The 26,849-nt window shown below is 40.2% G+C and overlaps 1 protein-coding gene across 3 annotated transcripts in view; it reads right to left on the bottom strand.

Moving 5' to 3' along the window:
• The window catches only part of LOC105940229 (SH3 and PX domain-containing protein 2A), a 121,642-nt gene that overhangs the window by 25,327 nt on the left and 69,466 nt on the right, over positions 1 to 26,849 (bottom strand). For all 3 annotated transcript variants that reach the window (XM_012882718.3, XM_036126096.1, XM_036126097.1), the window contains 2 exons: positions 22,524 to 22,555; positions 8,738 to 8,866 (listed from right to left, as the gene is read on the bottom strand). In XM_012882718.3, the coding sequence (XP_012738172.2) occupies positions 8,738 to 8,866; positions 22,524 to 22,555 (161 nt within the window). The remainder of the gene's footprint in view (positions 1 to 8,737; positions 8,867 to 22,523; positions 22,556 to 26,849) is intronic.

Genomic DNA, 26,849 nt, shown 5'->3' with positions numbered 1-26,849 from the left:
TTTAATTTTTATTACAGTGCTCTGAAAAAGTGCTTGAAGTGGAAAATTGAATGATATATCTTATATTAGGCTAATATGACGGTCAAAAGTTACGTATTGGGGCTTTAACTCATTGACAACAAAGACTGAACACATGTGTGTACGTTGTTTTGCTGTTTCAGTATGCATTCATGCAGCAGAGCGTTGCGTGGTGCAGCTCGAAGGGCCCAGACCGACACAGAACCCTGTTATTGGGCTGTCTGTGAAGCTAATGGCAGCTAGTGCTAGCTTACAGGTCTGTTGTGCAGGCGGTTTACAACATCGCTGATGCATGTGTTCTGAAACATCTGCATCGTATCAGTTTAGAACATAGGACTGTTACGCTCACGGTCTAACTTCAGAGTGATTTTGACAACTCTCTTTCTCAGTTGAAGTTGCTGGCTTGTTATGCTAATTCACCCAATTCAGCCTCCCAGATATGTCCTATATTATTCAGCTGGCTGTGGATGCAGTTGTGTAATTGAATATGTGGGTTTACCAGATTAAATGTGAGTTTATAGTCTTGGATTGTGTGAAATACATTTCTAAATAAATGTGTATAGTCCGGTGCGACTAATATATGTTTTTTTTCCTCTTTATACGCCATTTTTTGACAGATGCGACTTATATTCCGGAGGGACTTATAGTCCAAAAAGTTCGGCAAAAAAAAATCCCCAAAGATTGTCACTGCTCAATGTTTTAGGTCTGTGACAATATGCCACTACAGAAATTAGTTTATTTTTTCCCACGTCATTGAGGGAATTCAATTCATTTCTCCCCTTTTCCTCCCCTTAGTGTGTTGTTTGTCCGTTCCCTTCTGTGTGTTGTCATGTTTATAGGTGGCGAGACGTGGAGCCATCAGGGTACTCTGGATGGCGGTGGGAATCACCTGTTGCCAATCAAACATCATCAAGCTCCAGCTCAAAAGATTGGCGCCTCCAGCCGCTCTTCCTTTTTTATAAGTGGTACACAAGCTGCTAGATTTAAGTAAAACCCAGTCTGGACTTGTCAAGTTTGCATCATTAATTTTTGTCTCTAGTCACTTGCTGCATGTCCAATTTTCTAACAGATTTAAGAGGCCTCCAACATAGAAAGGATTCCTGGATCAATGTGTGCTTCTGTGCTTTTTCTCTAACCCCCAGTCAGTCGAGGCAGATGGCCGCTCACACCAAGCCTGGTGCTGCTGGAGGTTTCTTCCTGTTAAATGGGAGTTTTCCTCTCCACTGTCGCTTCATGCATGCTCATTATGAGGGATTTCTGCAAAGCCATGGACAATGCAGACGACTGTCCCTGTGGCTCTACACTCTTTCATGAGGAATGAATGCTGCTTGTCAAGACTTGATGCAATCTGCTGGGTTTCCTTAGATAGGAAACTTTTTGGCCAATCTCTCTGTGTGATTTGATTGAATTTGCCTTGAGATGACATGTTGTGAATTGGTGCTTCATTTGTCTTCATTTGAACACCAAAACCGCAGCAATGATTCAAATCCAAGTTACTTTTGTGATTCAATATTTTAAAAACCTACGCCTGACATTTTCTCTGAGCTTGCACTTGGGTCCAGTATCTCACCTATTATAACATGTTTTTAAAGAGGATTGCTAATAAATGTAGAGGGCTCTGGTTTATACTTGAAATATTTTATAATACCCCTTGTCCACATAAAGAAATCATTGAGAAAGGACTGAGAACAAAATCCCTCATGTAGCTCTTTAGGTGGAGTGAAAATGTCTGCAATTATGCCAATTTTTCTAGCAGTATCTGCAAATTATTATTTTTGTCCTTTTCTGACAGCCTTAATTAGGGTGCAAAGTTTAAACCCACAGAGTGCAAAGTGTTTGAACTGACCTGCAAAGCTGCTAACTTGAGTTTGGCTAACATCCTTCCAAGAGAGTGTAAATGGAGGAGGCGTCCTGGAGGATCCATTAAGCCATTATAATGAACCAACCTCTCTGAACCACTAACTTTGGCAGCAAATTGCTTTTTCCATTTTCTGTCCGAGTTCCTTTATGCACAAAGCTTATCCCGAGCCAGCATCTACCCGCTCATAAAATAGGCAGATGATATGGGCTGCAGAAAGAGCAAGGACGCAATTTGTGATTAAAAGCAGAAAACGTTGATTCAACACATTCTTCAGTAAACTGCTCTAGCACAGCTGACTTTTATCTTCCCGGATCTTTGTGACATAATGGTTGGACCGGCAGCTTTCTGTAGAAACTGAACTCTACATCTAGTGATGTCAGTGTTCAACATTTACCGATCTAATTCAAAAGAATTGCATTTACTTTAATCCCAGCAAACCAAGGAGCTGCACAAGCTACCCTTCAAACTGAAACAAAGACCTCAACACAAACTGTATCATCAAGCCAGTGCAATGGAAAATACTCATTTGGCTTGGGACAGCAGGCTGGAAAAGTAGAGAAAGCTGAGCTCGCCTATAAGTCTGACCTAGATTTTCTGTCCTGTAAAAGCCATATGTTATCTAACCAAGGTAAGGAAAAGCTGACGGCCACATGAGGCCGCGGTCCCAGTCAATATCTAGAGTACAGTAGTTTTAACAGCAGGATGTCTGTTAAAGGGCTTAATGGCTCACAAATAATACAAAAGTTTAGCTTTCCGATGATCCATGCTTGCAAAAGTATTTACACCCCAGAACCTTTTCACTGTTTCTCTCATTAGAACCTAAAACCTTCAATGTGTTTTATTTGGATTTTATGTGATGAACCAACGCAAAGTATTGTATGATTGTGAAGAAAAACAATTGATGGTTTGAACTTTTTTACACAAAAAAAAAATCCAGTATGAGTTACCTTCAGAAGTCATCTAATTAGTAAATACAGCTAACCGTTGTGAACAGAAATCTGTGTTTATACAAAGCTGTTGTGTAAAGGCCTATGAGATTTATTAGGTAATATTAGTGAGCAAACGCCATGATGGAGATCAAGAACGAAAGACATGTCAGGTGTGAAATAGTGGACAAGTTTAAAGCACTTTTAGGTCACAAAATAATAGCCAAAGCATCAAAGCACATCAAAGAATACAGTCCTTTATCTATAAATGGAAATAGCATGGTGTACACCATTTTACACAAACTTTTAGTATTGATCCTGTGTAATGTTCTATATATGAGACCCCTGAAGAAGCAAAAACAAGTTTATACAACTTTATGCAATTTAATAAAATGCATATTTATTTATAAAGCACTTTTTTAACAACACCGTTGACTAACATTGATAAAAACAAGTTAAACGCAAAAACACACTTACCAATTCCAGCAAGCATACATACACTAGATTTAGAATCAACTAATAAAACACTAGAACAATAAAACAAACTAATAGAAATAGTTAAAATGATAAATTAATGAACGTCAACATCTCAAACAGAGACAAAAGCCAAGGAGAAAAATGTGTTTTAAGAGAAGATTTAAAAACAGCAAGTAAGTCGGCCTGTCTGATTTGCAATGGCAACTAGCAGCAGGTTTAAGTTACCAAGTTAGCACATCTCCATGGTCAGTCATGCTGGGGGCAGTATCAGGCAATGCTATTCTTCAACAGGAACAGCAAGGCAGGTCAGTTGATAGAGAGATGGAGGAGATGTGGATAACTACAGAGTGAGCCTGACAGAAAACTTGAACTTACAAGCTGAGGCTAGGATGGAGGTACACCTTCAGCAGGAAAAACATCAACATACAGCCACAGCTACAAGAGGTGGTTTAGATCGAAATATATTCATGCATTAGAACAGCCTCGTAAAAAACAGATTTAAATGCAATTTAAATGATGTGGTAACAAATAACAATAGCTGTTTACAGACCACCATCACAACTTACTGAGTAAGAATAACTCCCATGAGTTATTTTGTAAAAACAATTGGGGAAGATCTTCAGTCTTTAGATGTATAAACCTGGTAAAGATAAACCCCAAAAGACTTTCAGTGACAGCAATGAAAGTTGTTGTTAAAAAAAAAACATGGCGGTAGAGTTAATACATATGCACACAGCACCTACAGATATTCATTTGTTGAACAATTTGAACCTAGCTTTTTATTCCACCTCACAGAAATGTGCTAACTTCAGTCATTGAGCACACAGCCATGCTGGTTTAAATTTGCAGGGCTTGAAAATCTATGCAGCCCATTTTATTAAATTAAGTAGACAGTTTTAGCGCTGCTAATTCAGCACATTCGCCATGTAGCTGTGTATTACACAGAGCAATCTGTCAGACACCATTAAAGGGTTTGTACTTATCCTGCAAGGAAGTGGATGTTAAATCAAGTGAGCTCTGAAATCTTCTCAGGACACACTTGGTCTTGTTAGTGTTGGCAGTGGGATATGGAGTAATGTCACCCAGTCAAACGGAGCGGTTTCAGCTGACTTCCACTGCAGGAGGTGTAGTGATTTTAGGTTAATGTTGTGCAGTCTGACAAACGTGTGCAGAAAAGGATTGTGTTTATTCATGCTAAAGGGTGAGTGTGCGGTAAAACTATCACAGAGCCTGTTAGTATAGCTTTAAATCCCTGTACTACAATGCTTTGCTTTCTAGGCTACATATAACTATTTGGTTAACAAGTAATACCAACTTTTGATTTTAAACAAAAGGTTATCATATGTAGCCCAAACAGCAAAATAGCTCTCTAGGACTCAAGCAAATGCCAACATTAGCCTTGTTAGCAGCTAACAGTCATGCTCGTCAGTTATTGGCTGTTCTAAAAGTTGCTAAACATATAAGTATCACATCATTTCCACTGATGCTCATCGTCATGTAATTTTATTAGACACTGTTAGGTAGCAATAACCTCATGGGAATGACCATACCATACCATCTTTATTTATAAAGTGCTTAGAAACAGCCAACAGCTGAAACAAAATGTTGTACACGCTACAAACTAAAACACATCCATTAAAAAAAATAAAATAAAAAGAAGAACGCATAAACATACTTAAAGCAAACAATAAAACCTGTTTCAAACGAAAACTAAGTCTTGCTAGTAGTAAACGCCAATGAATAGTAGTACGTTTTAAGGCAAGTTTTACAGACAGGCATTGAAGGCATCTCTTATGTGCAGGAACAGTCATTCCATAATTGAGGACCAACAATAGAAAAGGCCCCGCCCCCTCTGAGCTTCTTCTTAGAAGCTCAGAGGGGGCGGGGCCTCCTGTACCTCCAGGAGATGCAGTTCAGCTGACCTGAGGGGCCGAGAGGGCAAGTAGGGATGAAGAAGCTCAGAGGGGGTATGGAGGGGCAAGGTCATTCAAACACTTCAAAACAAAAACGAGAATTTTAAAATGAACTCTAAAATCTACTGGGAGTCAATGGAATGAGGCCTGAATCGGGGTAATATGTTCTGTTTTTGGAGTACCTGTTAAAATACGCACAGCGGTGTTTTTGACAGTAAGTTATAACTTTATAAATAAGTTTTGAAATGTTTAGAATTGCAATTGAACATTCTTTTTATAATTGCTAATTTCTAGATTTTTCTGTTTAATATTCAAAAGTTTTTCAGTAAGACATTTTTTACATGGTTTGTATAAAATAAACATCAGGAATCCCAATTGAACTGAAAAGAGACAAATGAAATGTGGTGATTAATTACAGATAAGGCATTTATGTAAGACAAGGAATTTTTTTTTTTTTACATATATTTACATTCCGACCTGAGTGCGAGGGGGTCAGCTAGTGGTGGCAAAAAAACAAAACAACTCATTAGCAGTCTGGATCTGAGTGCAGCAGGATGGACTGCTACCTGAGAACGTGAGAATGAACCTCCTACTTGTTGAGAAAAGTAAAAATGATATAGTCTTTTATAAGTCTCCAAATGTAGCTAATGAAATTACAAAAAACTGTTAAACTTGTCACTTTTATGGAAACAAAGTTGCTAGAGGTTTCTGAAAGGTTATATAGCAACAAAGTCATTAAGTTGCCAACGGTGCTAAAAGCTAAAACAGTGCTAAAAGCCATTTGCAGTTTTCTCACATTGTTTACAAATCTTCTGTATATTGTTTATCCCTATCTTAATCTTTATTTTTTTTCTACCGGTTTCCCCAAATGTTGCTAGATAACAAAAGTGGGGGTGGTTTTTTCGGTGCTTTTGCAAAAAAGTCAACCAGCCCTAAGAAAAGCCTTTCTTGGACGACTCAACGGGGCAATTCAAGAACCACTACATGTCTAACTTCAAAACAAGAGTCTGAAAGATAGATTCATAGCATTTAGAATTTGAGAATGGCCAATGTCACATGTTAATGCCAGATCAACAGCTGTTCAGCAATTGATCACTTTGAGGGAACCTTTGTGTGTTGTTAATCTCGCAAGATCGCATGGCAAAAGACTTGCAATTCATGAATCTGCTAAGCTCTCGAAATCAATGAGATCTTGGCAGCTCATCCACTTAGAGCTTGCAAAGACGTCAGCAGAAACTGACAACCATAAGGGGCCTCTTCTTAAGAGCACACAACCTTAGAGTTAAAATTCATGGTGGAAAGAACTCAAAACAGGCCCCTGATACATGAAGCTTAAGGTGCCAGAATATCCGCCTCACTGTGGCTCCCCATTGGGCTGAAACTCAACTGGAGCACAGAGGAAAAACAAATCCACGGACCCTAAGGCAGGACACATTAAACTTCAAAGTAATACACCTCTGCGGACCTTCTTCCATAAGGGCCAGTGGGGCACTCGAACCCATCGTGAAAAGGGGAGGTCAACATGCCTTCCCCGTCACAGTTTCCTGCTGCATCTCTGTTTCTCCTTTCTGGCTCTAAGGAACACATGATTCCCATTACTTGTTTTACTGTCTCAGCAGACCGCTAAAGCTGAACATTAAAGCTTGTTACCATGCCTTTACCTCTGCAGTCCCTAGTTTGCTTTGTATGACAAATTTCCTAAAATGAGGGTCAGGCAGGTGCTTAGACCAGGTTTGCAGTATTTTTTTTTGTCTTTTGATGAGTGCAGATATAATGAGTTTGTCAGCTTTGCATGTTCTCTTTTTCCATTTTTGTGGAGAAGCACTGAGTTATCTGCTGTTGACCACAGCTACAGTCTGATCAGCCCTAACCGGTGGCTTGCCAGAACTCAGCATGCCAGAACAGTGAATACACCACCGTACATAGGCACAAACAGGTCACACTAATTACAACGGCCTTTGGTGTGGATTATTTCACTGAGTGAAGACTCTGCTTTTTTAGTATCCCTGGGTTCAGCATTTAAAAATGAAATCAGAATAAACACAGAGATCGAAGAAGCTATTGAAAAGGAAACTGTATTTTCTACAAGTGGAGACATGCCAGCAGTCAGTAGGCTGCGAGAGGGCGAGCGAGAGCAAGGCTTATACCAGAGAGTTACTCTGTTTCATCCTTGTGAGTCTCTCCCCCTCTGTCATGGAGCACATTGGATTGGAAAATGGTAACAGCCAATTGAAAATCTTAGAGCTAAGGTAAGGATCTAGATTCTCTTGCACAGTAGACCCCAGTAACTGTGCCATGGACTAGTAGGAGCCCTTGGGTTTATTAGTAGAGAAAGAATAAACCAGTTATATTATTTCCATTTCTTTGACAATAACAATGTGACATGTGCTTTATTTTAGAAAAAAACTGGATCCTTTCTTGTAACATTTGCCCTGCTGGCATGCTTGACATCTACGAAGATACGCATCAGATAGGTGTGGAAGTGTGTGGCCCTGCAAAGAGTTTGGCATTGCACTCCAACTACCAGCTTCTCCCATCATATTGTTTTTTAAAGAGATTAAATGCCTCCCACCCAGCCAGTCCATGAACGAACAAACCAGTTGGTGCAAAACAGATTGGTCGCCCAGTGTTCTGGAGAAAACACAGAAATGTTCTGCTTCTTGTAATGCTTGCTTTGCTAATCACTACTGTAGGATGCTAAAGAGTTTAAAACGTGAACGGCATGAACATTTTGTCATTGTAAAACCTTGTTTTGCAGCGACTTGTCTCTCGCACATGCAACCTCTTCTCGTAATATAAATACATAACGACAGCAGGAAGCTTAGGAAAAACAATCTGAATGTAATTCCTTTTGCTTTGGAAATTAATTGGGAATCAATCAACATTGATATTAGCAGGTCAAAGCTTTAAGAAAAACCTGAGGCCGGAAAACAGCCACAAAATTCTCATTTGGAATCTCTTGTTGTTTTTTTTTCTTATTATTTTGCAGTGTGATCAGAAGTAATTACTGGTCTCTGTTGTAATTGAAAACAGAAACAAGTCACTAAACACTAAACAACTTACTTGTCAAAGGAAACGATGTGAGCTGTATCAGCATGAAAGCAACTCATTAAACATTTACACCTGTCAAACTGAGTTATATGCACCTCAAAACAGCATCTCCACTCTGTCTCTGGGCTCTTTCCAGGGGTTAAACAGCTGACTAAGGGCTCTCTGCAGCTGGCATTTGTAAACCCGGCATGTCTTTCTGGCTTTCCATGGAAGTGAGGTAGAATAGTTATTATGAGCCTGGAAGACATTCCTCTTGCTAGAGGCAATATTTTTGACTCCCAGCCAAAGCCAACAGTAAAACAAAAAAAAAAAACAGGGATAGCTTCAAGCCAAAATCACCTTCCAGATGGGGCTGAGTAACAGCGAGCAAAGTTTTTAGAAAAGGGGTGAAAGGGTGGAGTTTGGGAAAAGCACACAAGATTTGAAGAACTGTCGGTCTGCGCCTGACATACACGTAGCAACACATGGCGCCTTTTGTTTTGATTACTCACCGCTCTCGCTCTTCTCAATGACGTCGACCAGCTCGCCCGCTTGAAGGCTGATCTCTGCAGGCTCTTGTTTCTCGTAATTGGCCACCACCACATATTGTTCCAGGAGCATGGGGTCCGAACCATCCAGACCTGGTGTTGATGGAAAAAAACATGCTGTCAGCCAGCTGCCAGCCATAGGTCCACGAGCACGATTGCTGGACACCCGTTGTGCCATAGGCCACTCTGTCTGTATAGCTCAGCCAATCGTAATATTCACAAGGTTCGGTGCATTTTCCCCACAGTCTAGCCATAGAGGTGCATCTCCATCTAGCCCAACATCAAAGGGCAAAAGAGGTGTCAAAGCTTTACAGAAAGACTCCAAAAAAGGAAAAAGGATCAAGCCATCACAGGCGAAAATCCATTCTGTTTTACTGAAGGGAACGACATCCTTGTCCAGGTCATCAGAGGCGGGTAGACATGCAAACACAATATCAGGAGGAACTGCAACAGCGGGACAAAAGCAGCTGAGGCAGATGCAGAAGAGAGAGCTGAAGCCAGCTGGACAGGACCGAAGATTCAGAGAAAGAAATAGTTTCCTTTGGAAAATAAACCATCTGCTAAAAAGCCTCCTTCTCCTCAGTTGGGCTGGCGCTAAAGGAAGAGTGGGGTGGGGTGGGGGGGTGCAAGCCAATCATAAGAGTCGGCACTCGGGGCCTTAAATGGAACCAGATGAAGGGGCTGGAGTTTTTGCACTGAGGGCTGGACCTGTGGCTCTGTGAAACACTAGAGCTCCGACTCCAGCATGCAGCCCAGCCAATCAAACTTTTCTTCCCGCCACATAGCTGAATTAACCATATAAGCACCAGCAGTGACTCAGTTTTTCATTTGCTTTGTTGCTGCATTTTCTTGGAACAGTTTCTTGGTTCATAAACAAATGAGATATGTGACCTCAGAAGAAGAAGCCCCATGTTTGATTTTGTGGAGGCATTTAAAGAAGAAGCAACTTGTTTATGACACCAACTTATCTGCGTCAGGGTCCATTAACTGGCTTCGACTGAAGACTTACTTATGAAGAATCTTTAAAAACAACCGTTACTAAATAAATTAAAGCAGATTCAACAGCTGTCAGATGGGATCCGCACCAGCTGAAGCTCAGTTCAAACGGTTTTGAAAAGAGCAGATTTAGCTGGGCGCTCAGCTCAAAGCTGCCATAAAACATATGAACATCAACCTTATACTCGTAAATGTGGTTTAAACTAGTGGTTATCATATGAAATCCCAATAAAACACAGATGTTTGTGACATGATAAAATGTGAAGAAGTTCACATAGTGTGAATACTAGAGCCAGGTACTGTAGTTGTTCTCATATTGGTTTCAGAACCATTCCTTGGGTCATGAACCACTGTGTGACTGTGATAAGTGTCAGAAAACGTATTCATTTAAATGATTGTCAGTGCATTGTTCTGCTATAACTGTTATGAGAGTCAGCGTGTGCTCATACAGTGCTTTGCAGGAATACCTGTGGGCACCTTTTAATATTCTGTCAACTTGCAAATTCAATCATAACTTTAAAGTAGAAGGAAAATGATGCAGATTTCACTATATTCTGTAGAACGACATTTTGCTCCAATTACACCAGTACATCTTTTGAGGAATCTCTCCACCTGATTTTTACATGTAAAAAATGTAAAAACAAAAAAGAAAAAAATGTAAAAAAAATAAAATAAAAAATTTGCATTCTTTTTTAAATAGCTCTAACTCAGTCAGATCTGAATGAGAAAATCTGTGAACTCTTGCCATACAGTCCCAGTTGGCTTTATGTCTGGACTTTGTCTGGGCCATATTAAGGTATGAATATGCTTTGACCTAACCATTCCACCTTAGAGGAGTATTTAGGGCAGCTTTGCTGCTACAAGGTAAATCTCTGTCACAGTGTTTGGTGTTTTGCGAGCCTCTAACAGTTGCATGATGTTTCATTGTGGGAAGGGTGTGTTCAGTGGAGACTTTCTAGAGTGATGTCAATAAGTTTCTTTCTGGTCTCATCTGATCCGAGCACCTTTGATGTTTGCCTACATGACTTTTTGCAAACTTTTCATGGTCCCTCTTAATAATACCGTTGCTCTTATCACTCTTTCAAAAATGCAACATTTGAGAAATGCAAACTATTGTCCTGCCAACAAACTCTTCCACCTGAGCTCAGGATCTCTGCAATTCCTCCAGAGGTACAATAGGATTCATGGCTCTGATCAATGCTCTTCTCTGCTAGCCTGTAATTTTAAGAGGACAGCCATGACTGGCTAGGTTCACAGTTGTGTGATACTCCTACCAGTTAGCCATGATGGATTGGACTGCTTTGGATATTTCCTGCTCTACACTCATCCACAACTGTCTCCTTGACCCGTCTGCTGTGCTCCTTGGTCTATATGATGTTGTTGGTTCACTTATGTTCTCCAACAAACCAGATGCATTTATACTGACAGATAATGACACATAAGTGGACTTTATTTGTTGACGTCTGCGACTGATTGTATGTAGAAGTTAGGGGACAGGGAGTGAATTTTCTGATTTTATTTTGCATCATTTTCTTTCTTCTTCACAATTATGCAGCATTTTAAGCTGATTTGTTCCTTGAAAATCCATTTAAAATACATGGAAGTTTGTGGGTGGAATGAGACAAAATGTGAAAAAAGCTGAGTAATGAACACTTTTGTGAGGACCTCCAAATGAATAGATTTAGAAATGTTACACATTTGAACCAATATTTATCAGAGTCGCCACACTCTACCACAGTTAGTTTGAAGCTGTTTGGGAGCGACTGGTACGAACGGCTTTTAGAAATGATTGGTATTATTTTTATTATTTCAAAGTCCAAGACCCATTTACTTCAATAAAAAGGAATAAAACTCAAAGCGATGTTTGGCTTTTAGCTTCAGAACTCCATCTACAATATGAAAGAGCTGTTAACTCGCAAAGATAAACTCAGCCCCATCCGCAGCTCTCTGAACAAAGCTGCCAAAGAGTCTGACACAAAATGACTGTGGTTGGGCTGCGGTTTCTGACGGCTTATCTATGCAAGATGTTTTGACAAACCGTGGAGTTGGAAGCAGAAAAGAAAAGATCACTTGATTGTCAATAAATAATGTGACAACAACTGCTTTATTTACAACTGTGTATTAGAACAGATCTCTTCGTTGTAACTCACATACTGTTAAACCCTAAAACAGTGACCTATTTTCAAATAAAATGTGATATATTTTAAATTTAGCATTTCTGACAGTGTGGATCTTTTAACAAACTATGTTTCAATGTGTTTATTGTGAAATAATTTAAAAAAAGCGCCTGAAATATATTACATGCTTTCTAAGACGAAGAGACGATTATTGAAATTTAATATCCATCTGATTTTTTTTTCTATCTATTAATTTTTCCTCAGAATTAAAGACTCTGTCACTACAAGGCCTTGCAAAAGTTTTCAGATCCCTGCATGCATTCACCTTTATTAAAATTGTATTGAACAAAGTCACAATCTAGTTAAAATGATAGAAATGTTTCAGAAAGTGCTGTTAGGAATGAGCCAATGTGAGGCCAAAGGTGAGAGACTAAAGACTTTGTCAGCAAAGTCAACAGGACTGAAAGGCAAAAGCTGATATTTTGGCCTTATTCAGGAAATGAAATGTTTTGCAACAGCAGTAAAACGGAGCCAGAGCAAGAAGAAAATATGTGAGAAAAACGTGAGTGAAAACAGCTTTGGACATGACCTAGATCAAATTTCAAGTAAAACTGAGCATTAAAGAAAGAGTACAAATCATGATTGTTATGAACTGTAGCACATTTGTGAAGTTATTTTATGAAGAAGAAAAAAAAAGATTCCTAAAAGGCAAAAGGAAAGACAGACAGATTATAACAGATACTGCATAAAACTCCCAGATTCTTAAGCACTGATAGCAGCATGAATGCAAACCTAAACAATGAAACACGGACATCCACCTGAAAATATTGAGTGCATTGTGTGAAAGCGCAGTATGTCAACATTAGAAGCATTAGTTTCCAGAATAGGTTTTTTATCTTGAGTCCCAACATTTATTCCTCTGGGCCAGTTCCTCTTTATCTGTCCCCGCTCAGATTTATACATTAGTTTCCTGCTCCCACCCTGCCACTCCCAGACGTCCTAATTCCACCCAACCCCCACTGTCAACCACTCGCTCCATCTTTAAACTGCATCCGGTGATGAGAACGTCGCAATGATTCATCACCAGGACTCTAACCTACAGTTTTTATTTCAAAGCTATTAAGCCTTAAAAAAAGCTTTTTCTTTCTTCCATTATGTGTTAACTCCACATTGTGAGCCCCAAAAAAAACAACTCTGTGAAAGCATAATTTAGCCGAGAGTCGTAAAATCAAAGCAAAGCAAAATGCTTTTGTTTGGTTCATCGGCAGCAGATGTGCAGCTGGATTAGAAGGAGACACAGCTCTGCAGATCAACGCAGTACAGATGTACCCTGTCACTGAATCAGTATGTATGTGTCCCCAGAAAAGGAGAGGGTGCAGAGCACAATGGGAACGGTAGCAAAATCATCCAAATGTATGACAGTCCCTCATCCCTGATGAATATCTGTTTTTTTATGACTTTACAGCCTAAAATAAATTTAAGTTTTACTAAACAAAAAAAAAACAGATAGGCTTGTAGTTAGACAGGTTTGGGCTAAGACACTATAAGTTTTAATAGTCTCGAGTATAAACACATTTTCATGGCATCATGCGTGTTAATAAGGTTGTTTTTATTTAAAGCGCAATAAAACATTTTTTTTTCCTCCTGTAGCTACAGCAACATATTGACTATTGTAATTTTATCTAACAAAAATCGCGGCAAAAGCTGGGGGAGGGGCACAACTCCACTACTAAATATTTTTGGTCGCTCTACATATTCTCTGATACCTCTTGTCGCTCTTGAAAAGCCTCTTATAACTTGATGCCTAGGTTTTAAATACCAAAAATACCCAGAGAAACAGCAAAAAATCTAGTTGGGAATCTTAAAACATGCATATTACTGCCATCTGTGCTACATTAAGACGTCATCACTATATTTCATAAGACGTAACCACAACAAACAGCTGATCGTTGAATTACGTGCACATAGAAAAGATATGGGATGACCTGTTCTCTGTCTTCATGACCAAATGGATGTTAAAACAGAACATTCTTCTTTTTAATTTATCTCACCACACTGTCTCCCCCGTCTTACTTTGTGATGACAATACCAATAGTCAACATTGTCTACATGACCAAAACCGAATTGAAAAACACATTTGAGCTCTTATTCTCATACAAAACTGCTTCTGTCCTAAAAACTATTTTGAGCAAGACCCTTCAGCTCTGCCTCCAGGGTGGGAGTCTGGTTTGACAAACGGTCACTTATCAGAAACAGAGCGGCCAGTATTGGGCCTGGTCTAGGCTGAAGGGAGGGGGAAGCTTCCTCAGAGCCTGAGCTCAGTTTTAACAAGAAAAGAGAAAAAATAGTACTTGAATGACGTTTCAATGACCATTTCATAGATAACATGAGAAAATATACTTTGAATTAAATGAATCTCTCAAGTGTTGTAAAGCACCTCAAGAGGCAGCAACCATGAACGATTGGAATGTATCTTTAAATAATGGCATATCTTTTTACACATTTTTTTTGTGATTATTAAAAAGCTTGACCACTAGCCCTGAATAGTTGGAAACTCAAAAATCACAATCATTACCAGTTAGCTTTGAAGACAACGCTTTTTGGAGTCATAGAAGTTGTAGACTCAGTTGGTTATTATCAGACAGATGATTAAAAATAAAGTCTGAGGAAGCATAAAAGCTGTAAAAAGTATTTTAAAAAGAAACAAGAGTTAGACTTTGGCAGGTTGTGGTCATTTTGCTTTTTTTCATAATTTTAAAGTTTAATCTCACTTTGTATGCAAAGTTTTAGGTATGAAAAAGGGGCCGCCTGCCATAACTGGAGACTTTACATCTAATTCCTAAAGGAGAAAAACTAACTGGAGCTGACTTCAGTAGAAACAAAGAGGAGACAAAACATTACTTTGTTTTCTTCTTTTGAACGTTCACCTCTGTTGTAATCTGTGCTAGTTTTAGAAATGCTAGAAGCATTTTGGAAGTTAAAGGAAAGAAATTCACGGATGTTTATAGAATAACGTAAACTGCACCGTGTTGTTCCCTGATACCAGATACTAAAGACAGGTAAACATGTCAACTCCAATCCAGCCTGTCTGTTTTCAAAAACTAAAACTTTGTTTGATAGCAACAGCTTTCTTTCACACACATGGTGTTACGTCACCTTTAATCCATATTTAAATAAGTAATGACTGCAGAATGGATGGAAAGACTGATAAGGCTGTTAATTGCAGGTATTTAAAGAGAAAGAGGCTGAAGTCAGTTTTGGCACGTCAAACATTTACAACAAACTGAGGTTTGAACTTGACCACACAACTCTGACTAGTGCATATTCAATTCAATGTTATTTATATAGCACCGAGTCATAACGAATGTCATCTCCAGGCACTTTGCAAAGTCAAAAAATGTATCTGTTGCTCTGTTTGAGGTTTCTGTATGGAGTCCAGAACATGGCTCTGTACCCATATGTCAGCCAAATGCTCAATGTCAATATTCCTGCTGCATTCTTGTCAGCGCTTCCCTCTCAGCCAGTTTGCTCGATGGAGATATCACATTCCCTATGACAATTGAGCGAAGATAGGGTTTAGACTTCCTCCATTATCATCTTCCGGCATGCCTCTCTTCAACTCACTGGGGGTCAGCTGCTTCCGCATGTAAACAATTTCCCAGCTACCTCACATGAAAGACGTTAAAACGGGCCAAAAGTATTTACAGAACCAAATAAAGCCGCCGAAACCAGGATCTACAGCTGTTAAGAAAAAGAGAAGACAGCGTTGGATGTCGAGGCCGTTTAGAAAAAAAAAAAAAACGACTCGCCTTAATGATTTCCTTCTCTGGTTTGCAATCACATCCATCAGCAAATACAAACAAACATCTCCTGAACCACCCAGTGTCTGACTCATTAGGAGAATAAGCCTGCCTCCACCTACAAGCATGCAGTAGAGACAACCTCGTGCACTGTACTGCACAGACTTCTGCCCCCTCCACAGACCTGCAGCCAAAAAAACAGCCATTCTGCAGCCACTGACAGTGCATCAACATGGTCCTCACTTGCCACGTAGGCCTTCCTCTCTTCTCCAGCTGCTTTTCACATGCACTACACCCCCGAGCACTTCATTCTTTTTCTCTCCTACTCAGTTTTTCTTTCCCCCCCCCAAACGTCTTCTGTCGATCTAACTTCTGCTTGACGTTCTAAAAAATAAATAAATATGATGCATTCAGGGATGATATGAAGCTCCTGAACCACAGCGACGTACAGTTGTTATGACAACATGTCTCTTCATCAGTTAGTGTCATCTGACATTGATTAATGCTAATAAGCAGCCGAGCCTAAAAGTTCATTTATATGCTGGAGAGCACGCCGGAAATTTCTCTTTAAAAGTAGAAGTATGGCTGTGGCGCGCAGGTAAACTTTTGTTGTTTCAACTTGATAAAGGTCAGGCTTAACTTAGAAGCAATTAATGAGACATGATACTGGATGTTCGTTAAAACATCTGACAGACAACGCCTCTGTTTACTTAAAACATTTCTCGTTTGACCACCACAAATGTGCTAAATGTTCGCTACCTAGCATGAACCGGTTACTGGTATCAAACTCTATCAACACAGGAGAAAGACAAACCGTTTACAGCTTAGATGCTGATTTTTTTTCTCTGTTGTCATCACATGTCCAGTGGCTCTGTTTAACCACATGCAAGCAAAAACAAAAAGCATATTTATTTTTTAAAACCAGGCACATATGTTCTCTTCCTAGATTGTGCATGACAAGGCATTCGCCGGTCAAAGGTATCACATTGCACCAAACTTTTTAAAATGTTGCAGTTTCAAAATCGATGCAGTTTTGTTTCTCTCACCTATTTGGAGCATGGAGTAACACATGGAGTTTGTTTCACTGTCTGCAAAAAGGCAACTAAACCTTTTCTGCAGTTTTACCTAGTCCCATGTTTCATTCAGCGATGCAGCAAGACATGATGCCCTTGGAAAAAAGTTGATCCCTGTCAAAGCCAGGCTCCCACATGCCGTTTATGCTGCAAATGTGCACCACTGCTACAGAAATACCGTAGCAATTGTCCTTACATAACATTATTTTCCGTAGTTGAAGACGTTTCGCTTCCTCTCCAGGAAGCTTTCTCAATTCAAAAAGTCTGGAGTAATGTGGAGTAACAAGCTTTATATTACTGCCTAACAAAGGCCTTGTAATGGCTTAGATAACATGCAAATTCAACAGAAAAAGGTTCACCCCTTAGTAATGGGCGGTCGTTAAAGCCATTAAGCCAGCAGATTGGACCGAAACTGGTCCACTTCTCTGTAACGAGGAGTTGTCAGGGTCGTTATTGGCTTGTCTTAAAGGAACAATGTTTTGATCACCTGAATGAGGGTGAGAGTTAAGGTGATGATTGGGCGGAATTAATCCTATAGCTGTATTGAAAGTTTTTAAGAGTTGAAACCTAAGGCCTCCTCCTCTGTTCAAAGTTGTTTTTTCTCTCTTAACATAGATGGCTTCCTTCACACCCCTTTTAAACCATCTGTCTTCTTTGTCCAAAATGTGAACATTTTGGTCCTCAAAAGAGTGTCCTTTGTCCTTAAGGTGTAGGTGGACAGCAGAGTCTTGTCCTGAGGAGGTAGCTCTCCTGTGTTGAGCCATGCGTCTGTGGAGAGGTTTTTGGTTTCTCCAATTGTATAAACCTTGTTACCCCACATTACTCCAGACTTTTTGTATTGAGAAAGCTTCCTGGAGAGGAAGCGAAACGTCTTCAACTACGGAAAACAAGTCCAGTTGCTTTGTTTTTTACCTTATTTTGGAATGACTATGACCTGGATGACTGAGAATCTTCACCAGCATAACATTATTTAATCTCAAGATGTGTTCTGGCTGCTGTCTGCATTCCTCCTCATCTCTCCTGCGCTGCTGTAATTAAGAATCATTCACCTCCCCTGCGAGCCTGCCCCACTGCTGTGCCTCGATCACGCTCATCTCACACACCTGTTTCCTACTCTTCTTCAGCCCACTGCAGACAGCGCCAGATTATTGAAAGCCTTAGCCTGTGGATGTTCAACGTTCCTTTCATGCCTGCCTGCTTGACCACAAAATTCCCCAGGTTTTCCCTGCCTTGTCTTGCCCTTTTCAGACTTCTGCCAAGCTTCTGATCCATGGACCACAACCTCCACTCAGTTTCCTGACCAACGATTTCTGCCAAGTCGGTATGACCCACGCCTGTCCCCTGGATTCAAATCAAGCCTGTGTCATTCTGCCTGACGCAGCCACAGCACTGAAAGCCAGTGCATCTCTCTCTCTCTCTAACCACTACCTGTTGTGAAGTCACCATCCCTGCAGCAGCTGTTTGCTGGCTCTGCAGAGAGACAAAGGAATTCCTTAAAGCTATAGTTGGCAATCCTGTTCAGAAGCACTTTTTGTTACACTGGGTCAAATGGTCCTTCCATCCTGAAAACAGCCAATATATTATGTATTCACAAAAAGGAGATTAGAAAATAGATCTCTGTGTGAGCTGCAGGCCTGTAAAAACCCTAAGCAATACCTGCCGTTCACACCGAAGAGCAGGGATTTGTCAGAGTTTTGTTCCTGTTCTCACCCCCCTCTGTCCCTCAGGTTCTGGGGTATCACCTCATCTATTGGTGGTCCCACATGCCAATCATTCTGACACGCTCACGCCAGTGTGCATGCATGTTCCTCGTTAGTTTCCGCTTGCTGGCTGCGCATGCACACTTCTAGTGTTAACGTATCCTGTTAGCTTAGCGGTTAGCTTTGGTGTTAGCCGTTCATTGCTGCTCTCACCGTATACTTTGAAAATGGCTGAGAGTCGCAAGAAGCAAACCACGTACAAGTTTATGAAAAGAAGAGGAAGGCCTCCGTAGAAAGAAATGAGACCAGAGTGGATTTTTTTCATGCAATTTCCCTGATGAGCAGGTAAGACGTTCTTGTGCATCCGCAGTTATTCAAAAAGGGACTTGGGGAAACTTCTGGAAAAATTGCAGACTCTAGATATAACAGAACCAAAACCCTGCCTGGCTTCTGATAAGTTTATCCCTGAGATCTGCAAGCGTTAAGATCCAAAGAGCCATGTTTGCCCTAAGTCCAGCTAAATAAAACTTGTTTAGAGCTGCTAATGTTACATGACCTTTTGAATCAAAAAGAAAAGTTCTAATTTTGGATAAATATCTAATGTAGGACATTTGCTGTCATTTTTAAAGAACCTGCATTTGATTTTTAGGTTTAGAAAAATAAGACAAACACAAGAAATTGGCAAAAAGAGGGGAAATAGATTTTCCTCTATGGCATGTTGATATTTGTGGAAAACCTTATGACAAGAAAAATATTTTTAGCAAATACAAAACTTGCATTGTTATTTATATCTAAATTTAAAATCATCAGTTGGTTCTTTATAAAAAAAAAAACTCCCTAAGTTTTTAAGAACCACAGTGGAAGGGCCAAAGAGCCACTTGTGGCTCCTGGGCTGCAGGTTGCAGACCCCTGGTTTAGTGTTTTTCTTTCTGGGTCTGCTCACATTCTCTGATTCCTCAGCAGCATGTTCCTTTTTTCTGCAGTGATTCCAGTCCGTGCCTCTGGCAGATTCCCGTCTCACACCAGTTGCTCCTTTAAAATAAGCCTGTCAAATCGCTACCTGTGTCTGGCTGAAAGCTCAGGTCTCTCTCTGGCAGATAACACATTGGGCTTGGCATGATGCCTGATACACAGAGTGAAACAGACAGCTCACAGAGCATTGAAAGTTAATTCCCAGATGCTCAGTTGACCCCTTAATGTGTAAATCTATTTACTATAGAGTCTGTGGCTCAGTAGGTAAAGTAGTTGTCCTGCAGTCAGAAGGATGTGGGTAAAATTCCAGCTTCCCCCTTCACACATCAATGTGCCCCTGGGCAAGACACTTAACCCCAAGCTGCCTACAATCTGTGTTAGTGAGTGCAATTGGATGACTGTGGCTATAATGTAAAGTGCTTCGGGTGGTGAGTAGGACTAGAAACATATTATATAAATGTATTCCATTTACCATAACTGTGCATAACATTGTCTAGAGCTGATGTCCTGCAACTTTTATTTGTTACTCTGCTTCAACACCCCTGAGTCAAACAATAAGGCTATTAGCAGGACTCTGGAAGTAAGGAAGGAAGTAATTCAGCTATTTGATTGAGTTGTGTTGGACCAGGGACAAATCTAAAAGTTTCAGGACACTGATAAGGACCACTGATCTATACCCAGTTATCCATCCAAGGTCTTAGGATATAAGTTTGTCGGTTGTGGTGCCTATCTTTCAGCCAATCATAGGGCAACACAGATATACAAACACACACAAGCACACGTTCACACACTCCTGAAGGTGATTTTGAGAACATGCATAGTTTTGGACTATCAGAGGAAGGTAGATTAGCCAGAGATAACCCATGCAGGCAATATAAAAACATCAAACTCAGTAGAGCAAGGCTTTGGTCAGTGTTGGAACCAGGAAACAGTAAAAGCCACCTCACTGCCATGCAGCCCATAATTGAATACTGTTGTCTATAATGTTGCTTTTGGTTTTTCTTGTTATTTTGAATTTGGTGCTGTGAAACCTTGATATTTTAGTTACGATTATTATACTGTAGGAATTTCACGTGGGTAATTTTGACAGCAATAAATACGATAACAATATTGTCATTATTGACAGAAAAGAGCTGAAAGTGAATTATCAGCAGTGAGTTAAGCGATTATCCGCATACCTCTACTTGCCAGGTAAACATAGCTGAACCTGGGCTACACAGTTTTGTGGTGGAAAGCCACATTCTCCTCTTCAGGGGCAGGGGCTCAGAAACTCCTCTGCACCATATAATTAGGGAAACTATAAGCTGCAAGTACAGCAAAAAAAAATCACCACAGACTCACTTGATCTGCTGTTGTGCTTTAAAAGGGAAATATTACTCTTAAACCACTAATGTCCAGCAAAAGGACTATGGTGAATGTTTCCAAATCAAGTAATTGCTAGAGCTAGAACAAAAAGTAAAACATCTTGTGGCTAGATTATTGTGGGTATAACACAATAACAATCATCGCCATCATTTTCATTGTTCGCTATTAACTACTAAGAACTACTCCTATGGGCTGTGCAGTGAGGTGGAGTGTAAGAAAAAAAGCTCAAGGTTTTAACATCGGCAGTCTGATATCTTCCACAGACTGAATGTAGGCTCAACACACACGTACTCACACACACAGCTGAAATAAGACAAATTTTCCATTCCACTATGTGGATGGAATCCCCCATCACGTACAGCCTCAATGCAGTGGAATGAATGCTGAAATAGGGTCTTATTTCATTTTGGTGACAACTCCCGCGCAGCCTCCCCTTGGAGCATGCCACCCGCAAAAAAAAAAACCTTTTTCACCTACTGAAACTTTTATGGCCCAGCTATGACACAGGCCTTCATAGCTGCAGCATATTGTAGAAAGGATGACCAGAGCAGCTACATCTGACTGCAGAAGGGCGTGTAATTTAGTAATGCGCATGGGTATTCTGAGACTACTTGCATGCAAGAGCGTGCACATACATACATGCAAAATCTGCACAGCTGTTCACTAAACGGCCTTCATACTTTTCTTCTTGCCTCCTACGCTCATATCCCCATGCTCAGCTGAGTCATAGTCTCTATCTTCCTTGAACTCTCTCACACACACACACACATAGAAACTCAGAAAGGTTAATCAAAGAGCCAGTGCAGGCAGAGGAAATAAAAAGAGGCACTAACAGGTGGTCTTGGCCTCCAAGCACCAGTTCTTGACCGTTTCAGAAGTGTTATGTGAAAAGAGATCATATGTTCACTAAAATGTAACAATGGTTTAGCATTACAGTCCTATGAGTGTAATCAAGAGTTTACATATTAAAAAAAATTATGGACTGCGGTGTGGCAGAACCAGAAATAACCAAAACAAACTTTCATCAGTTAAAATATTGTTGAAATCAGTTAAAAGTGTGGAGATTGTTAACGATATTGTCAGCAATCTTCCAAAACTTAATTTGTTTGTGTGTCACAAATAAGGCCGTGTGTGTTTGTGTGTCACAAATAAGGCCGTGTGTGTGTGTGTTTATATATATATATATATATATATATATATATATATATATATATATATATATATATATATGCCAGAATTTCCCCTTTCTTATCAACCAATCACACGTGAGTAGGGCTTTTATGTAAAAAAAGGTCCACAACATGCCAGATGTTTCACCGTACTTTAATCAATGCTCACAAGCAGTTTCCCATATTTGTATCGTTTGTTTTATGGCATACCCACCGTGAGTGTTTGTTGCCCTTACCTTTATCCGACCAAAGCACAGGGCTCTGGTTTAAGTCCCAGTTACTTATAGGCTGGTGATTTATGCATAGCAAAGGTTTTTTTTACTAGCATACCTCCCCAACGACTGCCTCTTACACATTTTGCCAGGAAAACCTATGACTCTTACATAGTTACGCAAATCATACCATAGTAAGTAACATCTCTTTTAAAACTGAGTTAGTTTTGTGCAGAAGGTAAAGAAAAAAAAAAAAAGCTCTATGGCATGACCTCAAAAACTCATTATCAACAAACAGAGGGTCAAACGTGTGCCGGACATGGCAAAGGCTCAGAGGTGTTCTCACCTGATTTCCGTCTACCGGATCCTCCGCAGTCTCTGAAAAAGAAACAACACCAGAGCACCATGATCAGAGTGAGCGGACATTGAACGAACTGGATCAATCTGGCAGCTGATTGCATCTGAATCTCTTCATGCAGACCATCCAAGCGCAGTTGGCACACAAGTACTGGCCAAGCCCTCGTGGAGAATGCGCGCAGAACTTGACCCACGACCAAAGGGAGGGAGACCGGGTGGGACAGAAATGGGTGAGTCGTACAGTAAGGACGGCAGAAACAGAGCCACAGCGAAGCTTCTGCCAGTATACCGTGTGAAATTCGTTATATCTCATCTAATATTAGGCAAGAGTGCGATGCAGCTGTCTCTTTTTTTACTGGACAGCAGTGCCATATCTCCCTGTGAAGTCCCATTCATGTTTGGATGTGAAAGGCGTCTTTCTTGAGTCCAGACGGTGGCTTAACACTGATAGGCAGATCATTAGTGTCAGAGACCCTGCCCTGTGCTTTCACCCTCGAAAGTCACGGAGAAGCTAATTTCCACTCACTGTGCTCCTATTTATTTTACATTTCAGTGTGTGACTAGAAATAGCAAATCCCTTAACAGAAAAGCCATTATTAGATTTGTTTCACAAACAGACAGTTTAAACTTTGATTTTTATTTTTTTTTTTATTTAGTTTGGCATTTCTTAATTCTTAATTTTCCTCTTTGCTATCCTAGTGCACGGCACTACCTCATACAGACTAGATCGTATTTTGATTTCTGTCATTTATTTCTCCAGCTGTGCCAGAGGAATTATACAGCAATTATTTAGCAATTACTAAAATTCATCAGAAACACAAAATGACTACATGACAAATGCATAAATTAGTTCCTCATTAAGGTGCCGTCAGCACGGTTTGAGTGATCGTTCCTCATCGTCTCAACTGCATAAACATAAATGAGGATCCATAAGGAGGTAGAATCAGGTAAATATTTCAAACCGCAAGACCGTTTTAGCGGACCCGGGCAGCAGAGGGAAGAGTGATGAGAAGCTGAGGTTTGACACAGATGGAAACAGACACCTGGCTCTCTGGAGAGGCCAGCAGCAGGACCGGAGCCAAGGCCAGTCGAGGAAATGAGCACATGGTTGGATAAAACTTGTCTAACATTTGCCAGCGCAGCGCTGCGCTTATCAACTTCGGTTAACAAGCGCTGAATATGTTGTTGCACATTTGGCTTTAAGGGGAATATATCAAAATCACTAAGGCACACAGACAATGAGGCACAATTAGCAAGCACCATATGGACATGACCTTAGTTAAAGATGCTTGGGAAAGAAAAGTGAAGCCCACATTGACATTTAGCTGTAGAAACAAATCTTTAGGCCTGATCTAAGATAGAGATGTGCTAAGAAACCGTCCTGTTACTGGCCTCTGACCAATGACCCGCCGGTCAGATACGATAAGCCATCATTGTTTCCAATCAGTGAACAAACAATACCTACTAAACACTAACAGATGGCAACGGCAACCACACTCTTCTGTGTGGAGTTTGCAACTAAAGGCAGACAAGTCAAGGTTAGCTGTTTGAATATCAGAAAGGTGTCTTTAAAAAAAAGATCAGAGGAACAACAAAATGTGAAAGAAGCAACATCACAGCAAACTTTTTTATACTAATCTCCTTGTTCAGGCTGCTGCTCTTTAACATGGAATGACATTTCTTGTTTTCAGCAGATAACAAGAAATGTGGATGCAGGATTGCAACGTTGTTTTATCCCCCTGAGCGTCAAACCTCTGTTATAGATCATGCTGGATCTGGGACCTCCAGCAGCCCTTTAAAAATATTAGCAGAAACGAGAGAAAACAAAAATCTACTTTTCTAGGGGAATAAACACAGACTGTTACTAAGGCTAAATTGCACTAATAAAAGACACGAAGGAAATCTGAAATGTCAATGCGCAATCAATTTTTCTTGTCTTTCAAGTAACAGCAACTCCTATCTCACTCCCACATTGTGACAAACGATGGCTAAATAAGAAACCCTTTTAGAATGATTATATTTAAAATTGGCTCGAAGCCTCATTTATTGAGCGTGTTGAGACACCTACTGGCACGTTGGTACTTGCACAGCCTTGCAAAGGTGACCCTGATACACCTTCTATGTCCACTTCTTTATTGTACCGTAAATGAAGCTGAGAATCTAACTTAATTTAACATGCTTTTGTTTTATTTCCTTTCTGGCCTGGAAAAAGCCTCTCAAATGAAATATTCACTACCTCAGTAGCTTTTCGCCCAGAAATTTGAAACATTAATAATTATTGACTCCAATTTACACGCTGGGCTAATACATACAGATGGGCTGTAGATGTAATTGATGTTGTTAAGATGTGAGCAAATCCAAAAAGGATCATCATGAGGTGAGACAAAGAGCACTAATTGATCCACTTTAAATACGTGTGTAACATGTTGTTTCAAAGCTTGTCCTATCAGACCAAAGCAGTCACCTGATCCAGCCTGAAGGAAGAAGGCAATTTGGTTCCAGTGTGATCAGACAGATAATTTCCCCCCAATTTTTAATAAAGCTGCAACACAGCGCTTCAGAGAAATATCCTTTAATTTGTTTGCTGAATTAAGAGAGGCTGGAAAAATACTTTATGTGTAAAACTGGTAATACCAGGTCTAAAAGCGACATCAGAATCGGCTAAAATGGTACCCGACTGGGTTAAAAACCAGAGATCAGACACTGGACACCAAATACAGATCGGTGCATCTCTACTCTACTATGTTGTCTACGGGGTTAACGTGCATGGTAAACATGCAGCGTTAACCTCTAACGGTAACACTGTGGCAACACTGCCATGTAGTGTTAATTTTACATGGAAGTGGAAAAAGGTGATAAAACGGAGGCTGGGTGGGAGGGGGGGGGGCACAGATGAAGTAAATGCTTGCCCTGTTCTGCTTCCTTCTGACCCTCAGCATAAGCTTAAAGGTGGAGTTATATATTCCTCCCAGGAGGACCCTGAGCACACAGCTTTGGCTCTGTGCATTTTCTTCCTAAACCTAATAGTTAGGAGGAAGGAGAAAAGTTTTCTGTTAAATCTTTAAAACTTTGTGCCTGATGATTTTTTTTTAGAGCAAACCAACAGAGCGCCAGAGAATCGTGCTCTTGTTTTTCACTGTGCAGATATTGGTGTCCAAACCCCTTCTTTAGTATTGCGTAACCTTCTGTTTGTACAAATCTGCAGCTAGCTCTTCATAGGTGGGCCTCCTAGAAAGGAATGTGTGAGATATTAGCCCTTCTCTCGCATTTTTCTTTCAGCAACTATGTATCTGTCCTGCTACATGACTGAATTACAGAGACACTCGTGCATGACCTCGGAGTCACCTCTGCAGGAGCAACCTCTAAGCTCTGCGGTCAATAGGTCGACATCATTGAACAGCAAATCATGATGATAAAGCAGACGGTTTATGTGCACAAAGAAAAAAATGCAATGGCGGCTTTTTGTGTGAGGAGGTGGCGGCGCTGCAACAAAAACGCACACAACCCTAGTAAACTCAGGCGTGTGCAAGCGCCAACAGTTGAAGCAAATCTTGGCCATGGGCAGACTCTGATGTCAGTCCCGAAACCCTGCTGCCAAATTAAGCTCTGACATGCAAATGAAAAGACAAAAACTCCAGTAAAGTTCTGCTTGAACAAACTCAGAACTTATTGAGTATTGCTAGTATTTTTAGTTGTGTTTGTAGGGTGGGACTCCGTTCATTATTCGGTTTAGTTATGAACAGGGAAATGCAGGTAAGTAAAATAATCTGGGTTAGTGTGTACAAAACAGTGTGCCAAAAGGTTTGGTTTTGCATGAACAGCACAATGTAATGTTATGAAGGGATGATGCAAGAGAGAAGACAAATATCAAAACAAACTATTAGAATCCTTGCAAAAAAAAAAATAAATGCATTGGTGGAGTTGTTTGAACATAATTTTTTTGCAATTATACTATATGTCAATTTGGCATCTGCTCTTTTCGGCCCATTTTGGTAGATCTTTAATGTTTGAAGCTTTCAAGCCCAATTTTCCTGGATACTGACCTTGGAGCTGGAGACAGCCTCCACAATTTATATATTAGCTCTAAAAAAAGTCCCCACAGCCCTGTTTGCCAGGTTTTTCTGATGTATTAAAAGGTAGATACCAATTTAATACTTTCAGAAGACTTTCTGCGTTTAATGTGATATATATCCTCAACAAATTCACTGAACATCAAACAATTCAGTTGGAAAAAAATAACTTGGTTAAATTAGTGTATACTATTTTATTAATACTTTGTTAAAGGACCATGTGATTTAATTTCAGCATTGGGTCT

The sequence above is a fragment of the Fundulus heteroclitus genome, chromosome 22 (assembly GCF_011125445.2).
Source record: "Fundulus heteroclitus isolate FHET01 chromosome 22, MU-UCD_Fhet_4.1, whole genome shotgun sequence".
Classification (NCBI taxonomy): domain Eukaryota; kingdom Metazoa; phylum Chordata; class Actinopteri; order Cyprinodontiformes; family Fundulidae; genus Fundulus; species Fundulus heteroclitus.
This window is presented reverse-complemented; position numbering and strand designations above follow the sequence as displayed.